Source organism: Salvia miltiorrhiza, chromosome 5 (assembly GCF_028751815.1).
Source record: "Salvia miltiorrhiza cultivar Shanhuang (shh) chromosome 5, IMPLAD_Smil_shh, whole genome shotgun sequence".
In the NCBI taxonomy this organism is placed as follows: domain Eukaryota; kingdom Viridiplantae; phylum Streptophyta; class Magnoliopsida; order Lamiales; family Lamiaceae; genus Salvia; species Salvia miltiorrhiza.
Window position 1 is genome coordinate 45,247,816 of NC_080391.1, and position 12,449 is coordinate 45,260,264.

Genomic DNA, 12,449 nt, shown 5'->3' on the forward strand with positions numbered 1-12,449 from the left:
CTTCATACATATGTCTAGCTACTTTCCGCTGCAAGATGTTGTTGATGTTATAGTATGTTATGTCATACTTTGAGTCTTAAGAGAATGGTTTCATACGATGTATAATTTGATTAATGATATTAATTAAGTTTTATGCTGTCTTTCATAGACTGTTTTCAATTGAGTATTAATGAATAAAAATGACGAGTTTTATTAAGATGAGTAAGTTTTACGGCTATAAATGACGCCCCTTTTCTTCCCCTTCTTCTTTAACCCCATCCCTAGTCGTGGATCACTCGGCCTAACTATCCCTAGTTAGGGCGGGCTGTGACATGGAGTTACCTTATCTTACACGATTTTATTGCCTTTAGAGTTCTACTTTGCATGGTAACTTTCATGGTGATCAAGAAGAATTTGAAGTCTATAAATAAGGTTTAGTTATTCATTGTAAAAATCAATCCCTTTTGCCTCCAGGCGTGTAGTTAGATAATTCCTTTTGCCCTAATCTTTAGTTTCCGCCAAGTTAGCTAAAGCTTAGGTTTATTGCTTTTCTAGTGTTAGTTTCGATTATTGTTCTTAGTTAGTTTAGTATAGTTCTTTCAATTCATGTTTTAGATTAGTTCCCGTTTAGAGTTGTGATTACGTGACAGATTACTTCTCGAGACGAATTACGGTATTTCTTTTATCAAGTTTATTTATTTGCTTTTACCTGCGTTTCTTTAATTTATGCAATTTAAATTATGCAATTTCAATTATGCAATTTAGTTTCTGCCTAGTTAGATTAGATTAGAGATTTTAATTAAAGTTATTTAAATTCAATTTGCCTAGTTAATTCTTTACTTTAAGTTCATTTAATTTTGCCTAGGGTTTAATAGTTTCTTGCCTAGATAATTTTAAGATTAAGTTTTAGTTAAGTTTAATTTACACGCATTAGTTAATAATTCTTTTCATGCCTAGATAATTCTTTAATTTATATTTCTAGTTAAGTTTACTTTTCCCAGCTTTAGATAATTTTACAGCTTTAAATCCATAGTTTATAGTTTTTTTGTTGTGACATAATTAATTGCCCTTAAAGATCTTCCTTGAGAGACGACTTGGGTTAACTTACACGTTACAATAGATCTCGTACTATTGCGAGTCAATCTAAAGTAGTGTTTAGGTTGAGTCAACACACATTCTCTTAGAACTTAGGCAAATATTGCATATCCAAAGCCTAGGTATAACTGATTACAGAGAGCCTGCTATTCGTAATCTAGTTGGCAAGTTTTCGAACCTCTTTTCAACCGACCGAATCGAGAGTTTGAGCCGAGAGGAGTTCAGACCAATGTTCTGACTCCGTGAGATATTAGTCTTTGCGGAAAGTCATAGTTTTGTCTCAGTGAAGCTAAGAGTGAGAAATCCAACCCAGTGTGTTGGTACCAAAGATTGGATCTTTGGTTGTTTAGGTTTGTTGTGCACCCGTAAGCACAAGCCCAGTGAAGTTTGTCAGTGTGATCAACTGACGATGAATGTAGGATTTTGATTCCGGACCACGTAAAAATTCATTTGTTGTTTATCGCTTTCAGTATTTACTTTCTTATTTATGCTTAAACCTTTCGTTAACTGAAGCTGATTAACTGCAAAATGAAACATAAGTCTTAACAACGTGATTAATCACTAAGGCTATTTCAAAGTAAAGTTTTCTGCTTCCAGTGTTATTAGTTTAACTGATAAATCTTCGGATAGTCAGTAAGACTCATAATACTCCTCTGTTTTACAAACCCGACTGAAGCCTAACATGTATCAGTTAAAATCTTTGACTTAACTGGTAACTCTTTACTGAAGAGATTTTCAGTATCAGTCGCCAACCGAGGTTTTGGTAAACTCTTTTAACTGAAAAGAATGTGTTGGCTTGTTTTCCTTCAGTTTCGTTTAAAATAGCCTATAAGTGTATTCCACCTCCCCCATACACCTATTCGAGACCTTCCGGGATCCAACAATTAGTATCAGAGCAGGTTGTTCGCAAGAACAATTTTGCTTTGACATTGTTCTAATTGAACTAGATCCCACTCAGAAGGGTTGTCAAAAGATTTCGAAACTTCTGTTTTGTTCTCTGTGCTAAGTGTTCTTTCTCTGTTTTCTCTCTGTCTTGCTATGTTTTCTAACCCTTGCAGTTCATCTTCACTACCTTACTATGGAAAGAATGAAGACAAGCAGCTTGAGAAAGGAAAAACAATTGTTGAAGAAGAGTTTGAAGAGTCAAATTCATCATCAGAATCCACTACTTCAGAACAAGATCTTCTTGAATTTAAAGAAGTTGAACAAGCTTTAGCTGCATACAGTGATCAAAGAATGATTCTTGAGAATAGTCTTGTGAGGAAACAAATATTGGAAATGTCCATCACCAAGACAGCCTCAAGAATGAACGAAATCTACATGATCCCAGCTGAAGAAGAAGATGAAGTAGGACTGGCTATTGAGTAAGCCAGATTGGAAAGTTTGATGCAGACAAGTCAGAATGAGAGAGATCAACTCATACAACTTCTCATAGACGTAGATGCAAACTTCATTTGGTCGAGAAGAGAACTTGACATGGCATTGATTAAAATGGCAAGTACAAGAGTCAAGAAAGAGCAATGGGTTGAATTCGGCATGAAAGAAGTCAAAGTAAAACGCTTTCCATCCATTTAAAGAGAAGATTATCTTGAAATGAAAAAAATGGGGACGTCAGGGGAAAGAGAACTATGACTGCATGTTCCTCACTGACAACCGAGCATCAAGAAAATCTGACTGATGACTCTTCATCACAAGAAAGAAGTTCAGTCATCTACCCTGAAGCAGACTTATCATCTCGACTGATGGAACTTTCTCTCAAGTTTCTTCTTGATTCCACATCAAACGAGGATGATGAAGGAAGAAAGATGGAGAACAAAGAGAAGATTGAAGAAGAGGATTCGGAAGAGCTTTCACGCTAGAAGATCAGTCAAAGAACTGAAGATGCAACTGGAGTTTCCACAAATGGCAACAGTCAAGGGGAAACTTTATCAACTGAAGATTCATGACTGAAGCCACCAGTCAACGACTAAAGAAGGACTGAATTTCAGATCAATCATCATATGGAAATCAACTGGTTTGTTTAATCAATTGACTCGTAAGCATCCATTTCAGTTCTAAGAATTGTCTGACTGAAAATGTTTATCGATTTAATTGGAATACTTTAAGTTATCTACTTTGTGTATGCTGAGCTTGTTTGGTTTAATGAGAATCTTTTTAGATTTTATTTTAAAGCAGTAACTCCATGATCTCACGATCCCGCCCTTTTTACTAACAAGCGGAATACCCGACACATGTTGATCCCCAATTTGTTCGGATTTCAAAAGATCATTGAAATCGCCTTGGACACGTTTTTCCATAATTCCTTCAAAATTGATTCATCTTCTGCAACGATACACTCAATCCCTCATACTCTAACCTCTCAATTCTCTCTCCTGCGAAATTCTCTCTCCTCAGCTAATCTTGAAATCCACAGTTCTTCATCTGTAAGATACATTTTAAGTTTTGCAGAGACATTCAAAGTTCTTCACTACGACAAAAACTTCTAAATCCGTCAATCAACAATCGGTGTGTCATGAAACTTCAATCACTCCTGAAGTATTTCTGAATCTTGAAGAGCATGACAAGATCAATGAGATCTTGAGTCGACATGGTTGGCTCAACTTCCTGCATACAGTGCCAATCTTCTTACTCGACGACCCGACCATCAAGAAATTCTACGACACCATTAAGCTAAATGAAGCCACTGGAGATTACACCGCAGAAATTGACATCTACACCTCTGAGGATTTCACAGATTTAGTGAAACATATCGTCAATGTCACGAGAGTGGTAAGGGAAATTTTCCATCTTCCCTCCAATGGTCCTGCTCCAACCTTCTCCGATGAAGAAGCTGCCAGACTGATGGCGAATGTCCTGAAAGACGAAGCCTTTTCAGACTACAATATCAAGAATATCTTAAGCATGTCACGGCTTCACTCTCATCTCAGACCAATCGCCAAGATGATCAAGAAATGCTGGTTTGGCTATCTAGGGTCGCCAGATCACCTGTCAAGACCCCACAAACTTGTGTTGATTGAACTGATACAAGAAGGTCCCTACAATTAGAAAAAGCTTATCTACGAGTTCTAGTGGAAGAAAAATGTGAAACTCACTCTTCTTAATACTCACGACAAGGAACAAGAGTGTCGTCAATTATCCTTCACAACACCAAGTGGATGCAGTGCTACTGGAAGGATACCACTAGAAGAGCTCAAGCAAAGTTCCACCCATTGTGATCAGCGAAAGCCTTGTTTCGTCAACTGGTGTTTTCAGCCGTACAAGAAGCTCGTCAAGAAAGACTTTTGTTGGTCTTAAAGGTCCAATAGAAATTGACCTTGTTACTCTGAGTACTCAGACTGATGTTCCACTGAGAGCAACTCCTGAGAAAACTTCTGTCGATTCATCCATTCCATTCGACGAATCCTTTCAACCACCATTGAAATCTCCAGAACCGCATTCACCAACTCAAGAAGAACAAGCTCCTCCTGAACCACAAGTCAATCAAGAAGAAGGAGAACCTTTCCAAGGGCCACTCCCTCCCCTGTCAGGATATTTTCAGTTCTGCCTTGAAACCTTCTAAGAAAAGGTCACTTTCACAGATCCTAATGCTCCTTCCTCCTCAACCGCTACACCCACTGCAGAGCTTATGAACTACTTCCTGAAGCTTGCATAACACAGCGTCAACGTCTCTCTTTCTTCAGTCCTAGCTGAGAGATATCCTGATGCATATCAGGATCTGGTCAGATATCATTTCTACACCTTCGTCAAGACAGCTCCTAAATTCCAATTTCAAGGGATTGATGAAATGATGACAGTCTCTAAGTTTGACTCATTAGAGACTGATATCTTTGAGAAATTCAACGTCTCAAATCTGTGGGATGCCATCCACGATTGGGTGCCAAACTTCAGGCAATATCTTCTTGCCAAAGGACTGCTCAATATTTCTATCAACGAAGAGAAATTTCCCTCAGAGTCGCCACATGCATCTGATGGCATCCGAACAGAACAAAGGACTGAAGAGACACCAGCTGCAATAACTCACTCAACTGATGAAGAGGAAGCTTAAAGCTGAAGAGATGGAGATTGCTGACCTCAAGGTCCAATTTGCCTTTCTCGAGTCAACAGTAATGAATCTGCAAACATAAGAGTGGACAACAAGCAATGGATGCAGTTGCAACTGAAATAGAAGAACGAAATAAGGAAAGCAAAAAAAAAGAAAGGGAAAGAGAAAGAAGAAACAGAGACTGGAAAGAATTCCGAAGACAGGACTAGCAAAAGACTTCGCATTAATTAAGTTCAGGTGAAGAGGTATAGGGTAACGAAAGTCAAGTTTTGCTTACTGTCTGTGAATGCAAGTATTAGTGAAAATAATTAGTTAGAATTGTTTTCGAAGAAGTTCTATTGTTTTCGCGTGTTTCCTATCGCGGTCTTTTATGCTTTGGTAATTGATATCTTATCAGTTATTATCTTGGTTTGTAACTGATAAATTATCAGTTAATGTTTCACCCTTGAATGGATTGAATTTCTCTGTCGATAGACAAATCCTCATTGTCTCATTCATGGTTGTTTCTTGCTTTGCTGTGATTAGTTTTAAAAATTGTGTGATTATATTTTTTAGGGGGGGAACGAAACTCAACTGCTCAGTTGAAGTCGTGGAATTGACTGAGCACAATTATCAGTCAACAAGTGAGTAACTTAACCTTGGCTGTGTATTAAAAGGAATACTTCAGTTAAATCAGTTATATTTCTTCTCTTTCATATTTTCTGTAGATTAACTGATGTGCTTACTTCTCAACTGATTGTTGGGAACTGAAACTGAAACTTTCTTGCTGGACAAGTCTTATTCAAAATTGCATTTAAAAATTACTTTAACTTGTCTCACTCATGATTTAATTTCTACTCAGTCATTTCCATTCTAGAGATTATGCCAAATATTCTTTAACATTTAAATCTCTTATTTTAAGAAGTTTTCCTGATGGGCATTTAATGCAGACTTCAAATATCATTAAACTTGGCGCGCGGATGTCAAACCGCCGCTGTCTTTTTAAATGCCCTAAGTAATTGTTCCTCTTCCACGATCACACTTCATCATTACTTTCTCTCTCATCTCTACTAACTCCCTTGTCCTCTCTCTCTCTCTCTCTTGCATGCAAACTAGCTAATCCCCTGCTCCACATCAATCAACTATGTGACTCTCTATTCAAACCCTTGTTCTTTCAGAATCATATAAATGGCGAGAACAGAAGATAAAAAGAAATCTGTCGATTGCAGCGTCAAGGATGTTCGGTATGAACACTAAGTGGATACTTCGTCATTCCAAACAAAACTACGATACACGAAGCCGAAGAAATCATGTCTAGGCATCTATGGCTTCCCTTCATCTTCAAGGAAGCGGCCTACTTCTTGAAATCTCCAATCAAACAGTTCTATCAAGAACTGCGCTACAACGAGTCCGGCGAACTTTTCTCCAAAGTTCAGGTGTTCACATCTCCCGACTTCAAAACACAAGAAAAGATTCTTATCAATGTCACCAAAGCAGTTCGTGAACTGTTCGTTCTGTCGAACATTGGTCCCAATCCATCTTCCATCACAGATGAAGAGGCGAATAAAACTCTCAAGGAAGCAATGGCTAAGGCGGACGAGACCACTGAAGGAACTCTCAAGTTATCTCTTCTCAAGCCTGGTCATTTCTTATTGGCCAAGATCATTCAGAAATATTGGATCGGCGCCATTGGAACTCCCGACAAAGCTTCACAGCCACTGAAGAATATTTTGGCTGCTATGATGAAGCCCAGTCCTTTTAACTAGGAACAAGCCTATCTCGAGTTGCTTTGCGGTGAACCTCGCAACTCCAAGCCTGCAAATTTGCTTCGTCAAGGCAACAGAGTGTCACAGACATCATACATGGCACCAGTCATCTTCCTCAAACCTTCTGGCCGGAGACCTTGCAAGTAACTGATCAAACCCGCCTTTTCAAAGTGGCAAAGGGAGGACCTAAACCCTCCAAGAAGCCAAAGGTGATAGACATCTCATCACCTCTATCCATGGAGACTGAACCTATTGAATCCTCAACTGAACCCAGTCTCGTACCTTCTCCAACTCCCACTCCAATTCCATCATCTGTTCCTTCTCTCACTACAACAGACATTCCCCGTCGTCCTCGTTCCACACCTAAAAAGACACCTTCAAAATCTTCCTCACAGTCAACCTCCAAATACCCCTCAAAATCATCCACCAAAGCCCAACCTAAACATAAATCCAAGGACAAAGCAGTCCAACAATCCTCCCATGTGCCAACTCCTTATGGCACTTCTAAACAAATAAAGGCTGTTGCAGCAATGCAAACCGATGCTAAGAGAGATGCCTCTCAACATATGAATCTTCTTCTCGAAGGCTTCAATACCTCTCTAGAAGTCTATAAGAACCTTCATAGACTTCTCACTTACACGTTCCTCAAGACTGCACCCTGCTCTCAAGTCAATGAACTTCAACTGATTGAGACTGATGACTCATTTGCATTTGAAGAATCGAAGTTATACAACATCTTCAACTTCCCCAGATTGTGGGATGTTATTTATGGATTTAACAAGTTTGCTCTGGACTATCTTGAGTCACAAAGCTTTACCAGAGGTCCCCTGATAACTGATACTGATGCTGGAACCTCGACATCTAAAGCAGCCGAAGAAACAATTGATGCTGTTCTTTTGATCCAAGACTCGTTTGATCCTGTGTTTTCTGATCAACAAAGTTCAGTTTTTGCTGCCACCATCCAAGAAACCCCTGTTTCTGTGCCTGCTCCTCAGGACACTCCAGTTCCTTCCGCTCAAGATCAACGGATGATTGAATCCATCAGTCATCCAACTGATGATATCACTACTGCTTCCCTAGCTCCGGATCAGCCAACTTCCCGGACAACTGCCCCCATCAGTTATCCCACCGCTGACGAATCGCAGCTGATGGCTGTTGATCAGCCTGAAGTCTCTACTGCTTCTCCTGTGTTGGAAAACCCAACCGTTGACACTGCAAATCCATCTACTCCGGAAGGATTTGTAGAAGACGTAGCTGATGATCCTATGATGTCCTCTATGCCGCAAGAATCATCTGATGTCTCTTCTCAAGCAACAGACGTTCCCCATACCTCCAGACCTGCTTTTGCTCCTTTAATCCCTACTGATAATGTGCAGGTCATTCACGCAGTTCCAGACTCCAAAGCTGCTCCTTCCTCTTCTTCATCAAGGAGACAACCCAAGCAACCACACATTCTTCCAGAGCTGCCTGTTGAGTTCATTGAGATCCCACGCAAGCCAAGGTTTATGAGATATGACTCTGATGAAGAGACTGATGGAAGGATCACTCACTGGAAAGGAAGAGAACCTAACAAAGTTACCTTCAAGATTCCCGAAGGTGCAGAAAATCCAATCCAAGCTTTATTGGATGCCATTTCCGATCAACAATTGGAAATCGAAAAGCTCAAGCATAAGAAATAACGCTAAGACATTTACGGCGCAAAAATCTTAAACAAACTGATTGAAGTCGAAGCTCAGGCGACTGCTGACATGATCGACCATGATGTTCATATCAACACTCTTGCTCGCAAGCTTAGCAAACTCCGTGCCCAGCATTTTTCCTATATGGAATAAATGATCCTCATTCAGGCCTCTATCCTGATACTGAAAGAGAACCTCCAGGATCTTCACACGCACGTGCTAGAAGCAGAACTCAAATCAAAATAACAGATTCTGGATACTCAACGTCGCCTTGCCAGTCTCCGTATTGAATTTCTGAAGGAATTCATGACTACAACGGATACCAAACTTCTTGTTGCAGAAGAACTTCGATCGGTTAATGCCAGTATTGCTCAACTGGAAGATGAACTCCATGTTGTCCGAGAATCCTCCAATTCTGCTCTAATCCAGAAGATGCTCACTGATATCCAAGAACTCCAAAGGCAAGTTGCCTCTCTCCCTGGTGATGATGCCAAAAGGGGAATGAGTATACGGATACTGCTTTTCATGATCTCCCTGCAGAACTTGCACAAGCCTTTGAAAAATCTCTCGCCGCCTTACCTGCTCCTGCTCCTATTCCCTCAGTATTAAGTGAATACAACAAAAAAAGGCCTAAAAAAGAAGATTCATCCAGAACTCCTGAACCCAAAGCCAAGAAAGCATTAAATCTTGGTGGCAATGCTCCTCTTCCGCCTCTCACTTTTGATCTGCAAAACGAACAGAGGCTAAGGCCATATGTTCAAGAAAGTCTTCTGGTATCCCATCTGGACAGATGTGATAGAATAGATAAATGGGTACCTGCAGATATGAATGATTGGTGGGAAAAGTTAAAGGAATGTTATACCAAATGGGTAGTCTTAGTAAATCTGAATCGGTCTCCTTATTTCCAAAGACAGGCCTGGAGATACTTCCTGAACAACTGGGTGGAAAAAGGAATGACTGGAAGACTTGTTGCTGCTCAAAATGAAGCAAGGATGCAAATGATTCCCTATCCACTTAAAAGGTTTGTATCACCTCCAAGAGTCAGAAATGGTGTCAACAGAGATGTCATCAAGAGGGAAGAAAATTCTTGGCGCAGGATATGGGATGTGACCAAGGATAGAAACCCAAAAGAATTCCAAGAGATCTGGAAGACTTTCTTCGCAATGTATGATCAGAGACCTTAGCTATTAGGGTTGTTTTCTCTTGTTTGTTCTGGTCTGTAACTTAACTGGTTTCTCATCAGTTTTGTTTAAATGAAATGAACTTCTTTTGATCTCAATCTGAAGACAATATCTTTTTGTCCAGGCTCTGATTATTTACCTTCAGCTATGTCTTCGTTTGGTTCGTTTGAATTGTTGTGTTTCCTATGTGTGCAAGTTAATAGGTTATCATGTTAAGGGGGAATAGTATTCATCCTATTTAGTAACTTGTTGTTTAAAGTTCAGTCTTCTCTTGTCTTAGAACTGATGTATGGTTTTGACATCATCAAAAATGGGGAAATTATTGGGAATTTAATGAAATATCCTAATCCTAGTTTTGATGATACCAAAATCCTTAGGTTTTCCTTGTAATAGACTAGAATTGTTCGAACTCAAGTGTTAGAGTTCTTTTTCTAGTTTAGATAATGTTCTGAATACTAAAGACTGAAGACTGGAGGACTGAAAACTGAAGATGCCGACTGATGTAACGAATTAAGGCAGAGTCAAATACTGATATTTGACTGATCAGTCCAAGAATCAGTTACGACTTATTACTTAATGCAGGCCACATGGATTCAGCGGACTGATAATAAAGTCAAGTATTAGTTAACATTCTTCCTCGGACTGAACCTCCAAAGCTTAAAGGAAGCCACGCACTCACAGAATACAGTCCCATTAAATGCAGAGATTTCAAGGATCGTCATTTCTCTGCAGAGCCTTCCATTTTGGTGATTACCTTTTTCAGAGACGTCGTATCTCCTGTACCAAGTAGCCGTTCTCACCAAACAAGGAACCTCGAAGATTGAAGCCTCAGCAAAGTCCAAATCTATCTCCAACGAATGAATTCTTGAAGACCTTCTCCGCCAACGGATCTATTGACGACCTCTCCTATAAATAGAGCTCGAGGATCACTTCAATCTTCACCGATTCAAATACATAAGCTGAAACACTGCCGAATTCGTCACTCAACAAATCAAAGCCATTTCAAATTTTGAATCGAAGAAGAGAATCACAAAGCCAAAAATCAGTCTCTACTGATTACACACATTCTCTTAGAATTTAGGCAAATATTGTATATACAAAGCTTAGGTATAACTGATTACAGAGAGCCTGCTCTTTGTAATCTAGTTGGCAAGTTTTCGAACCTCTTTTCAACCGACCGAATCGAGAGTTTGAGCCAAGAGGAGTTCAGACCAGTGTTTTGACTCCGTGAGATCTTAGGCTTTGCGGAAAGTCATAGTTTTGTCTCATTGAAGCTAAGAGTGAGAAATCCAACCCAGTGTGTTGGTACCAAAGATTGGATCTTTGGTTGTTTAGGTTTGCTGTGCACCCGTAAGCACAAGCCCAGTGAAGTTTGTCAGTGTGATCAACTGACCGTGGATGTAGGAATTGGATTCCGAACCACGTAAAAATCCATTAGTTGTTTATCGCTTTCAGTATTTACTTTCTTATTTATGCTTAAACCTTTCGTTAACTGAAGCTGATTAACTACAAAATGAAACATAAGTCTTGACAACGTGATTAATCACTAAGTGTAATACCCCGTTTCCTCGAGCTAAGTTTAGAATAATTTTGAACTTAGATTTAAGATGATTCACGCCGGATAAAAAAAAATGAATTTATTTTAATTCCAACAAAAATGATTTACAAAAGCATTTGTAAATTTAGTTATTAAATTTATGTGCGTCGCATATTTATTTAAATTAGCATTCAAGCATTTACACGAGCTATTTATCTAGCAAACACTGAACGATAATCACAGTACCGATTATTAAACCCTGAAGTTTTTATTTGTCCAATCAACACCCATACCCTATGTTGTCCATCAGCCACCCTACTTACCTGTTGCAGCCCCAATTTCAGCCCAAAAGTCAGGCTTGAGCCATGCTTTTGTGCAGGCAGTCCAATCTCCATCTTTCTATCATAACTAAACATACTTAGGCCATTTCTTCTTGGCAATTCCCACCATTTCAGACTCTCTCTTTGGCGTACAGAATCCAGCGACTGTGGTAAGAACTCAAATTGTGCTGTTACCTCCTTTCGCACAAAACAGTTCAGTTAATAATCCATCTATTTTCAAACCTTTTTCCAACAATCAAGTAAATCAAAGCAGCCACCCATCTGTGTTTCAAGAACTGGAAACTCTCAAAGGTTTCGTCTTTGACTCCTTACTTCTCTCATTTTATAGAAAGATGTATGAAGAATTTCAAACTGCCCAACAAGGGAAAACACGCATACATACATTACATTTGCACTCTGTTCATATTTGTGTATATATTTACATTCAGAACATGACCATTGTTATTAAAAGAAGAGAAGAAAGAAGGAGTCTTGAGCTTTGATTTTGCTTGTCGTGTTTGTGTGTTTGCTGTTGGGTTGAGTCGAGTCGAGGGAGGCGGCGGTGGCTCATCGCTGCTGTCCGTCCGATGGTGGTGCAGGTGGTTCACCACTGTCACGGAGAGAGAGAGAGATGGGTTGGGGCGGTGGTTGAGTTTTCCGAGAGGGAGGCCAGGGCGCGGCGGCTCTGCCGCTGTCGTCCGGCCACGGACGGAGGAAGAGCAGAGTAGAGAGGGAGGGAGCGGCGATCTCGCCGTTTCCAAGGAGGAAGGCGAATCGGACGGAGTGAGTTGTGGGTGTCGATTTTGAGAGAGAGCCGAGGGAGAATCGGCGGCAGCTTGCTTCATGTGCTGCCGTCGACCGAAGATTTGAG

General features: G+C 39.9%; 1 protein-coding gene across 1 annotated transcript; it reads left to right on the forward strand.

Annotated features, from left to right (window-relative positions):
- Positions 1-7,097: 7,097 nt before the first annotated feature.
- Positions 7,098-8,540, forward strand: LOC131025993 (endochitinase A-like). The gene has a single exon (XM_057955773.1). It carries the CDS (start codon positions 7,098-7,100, stop codon positions 8,538-8,540), a length of 1,443 nt encoding a protein of 480 aa, XP_057811756.1.
- The last annotated feature ends 3,909 nt before the right edge of the window (positions 8,541-12,449 follow it).

Bases quoted from the DNA above. Each gene is read 5' to 3' on its own strand.
- LOC131025993 (XM_057955773.1), top strand. From the start codon at position 7,098: ATGGAGACTGAACCTATTGAATCCTCAACTGAACCCAGTCTCGTACCT.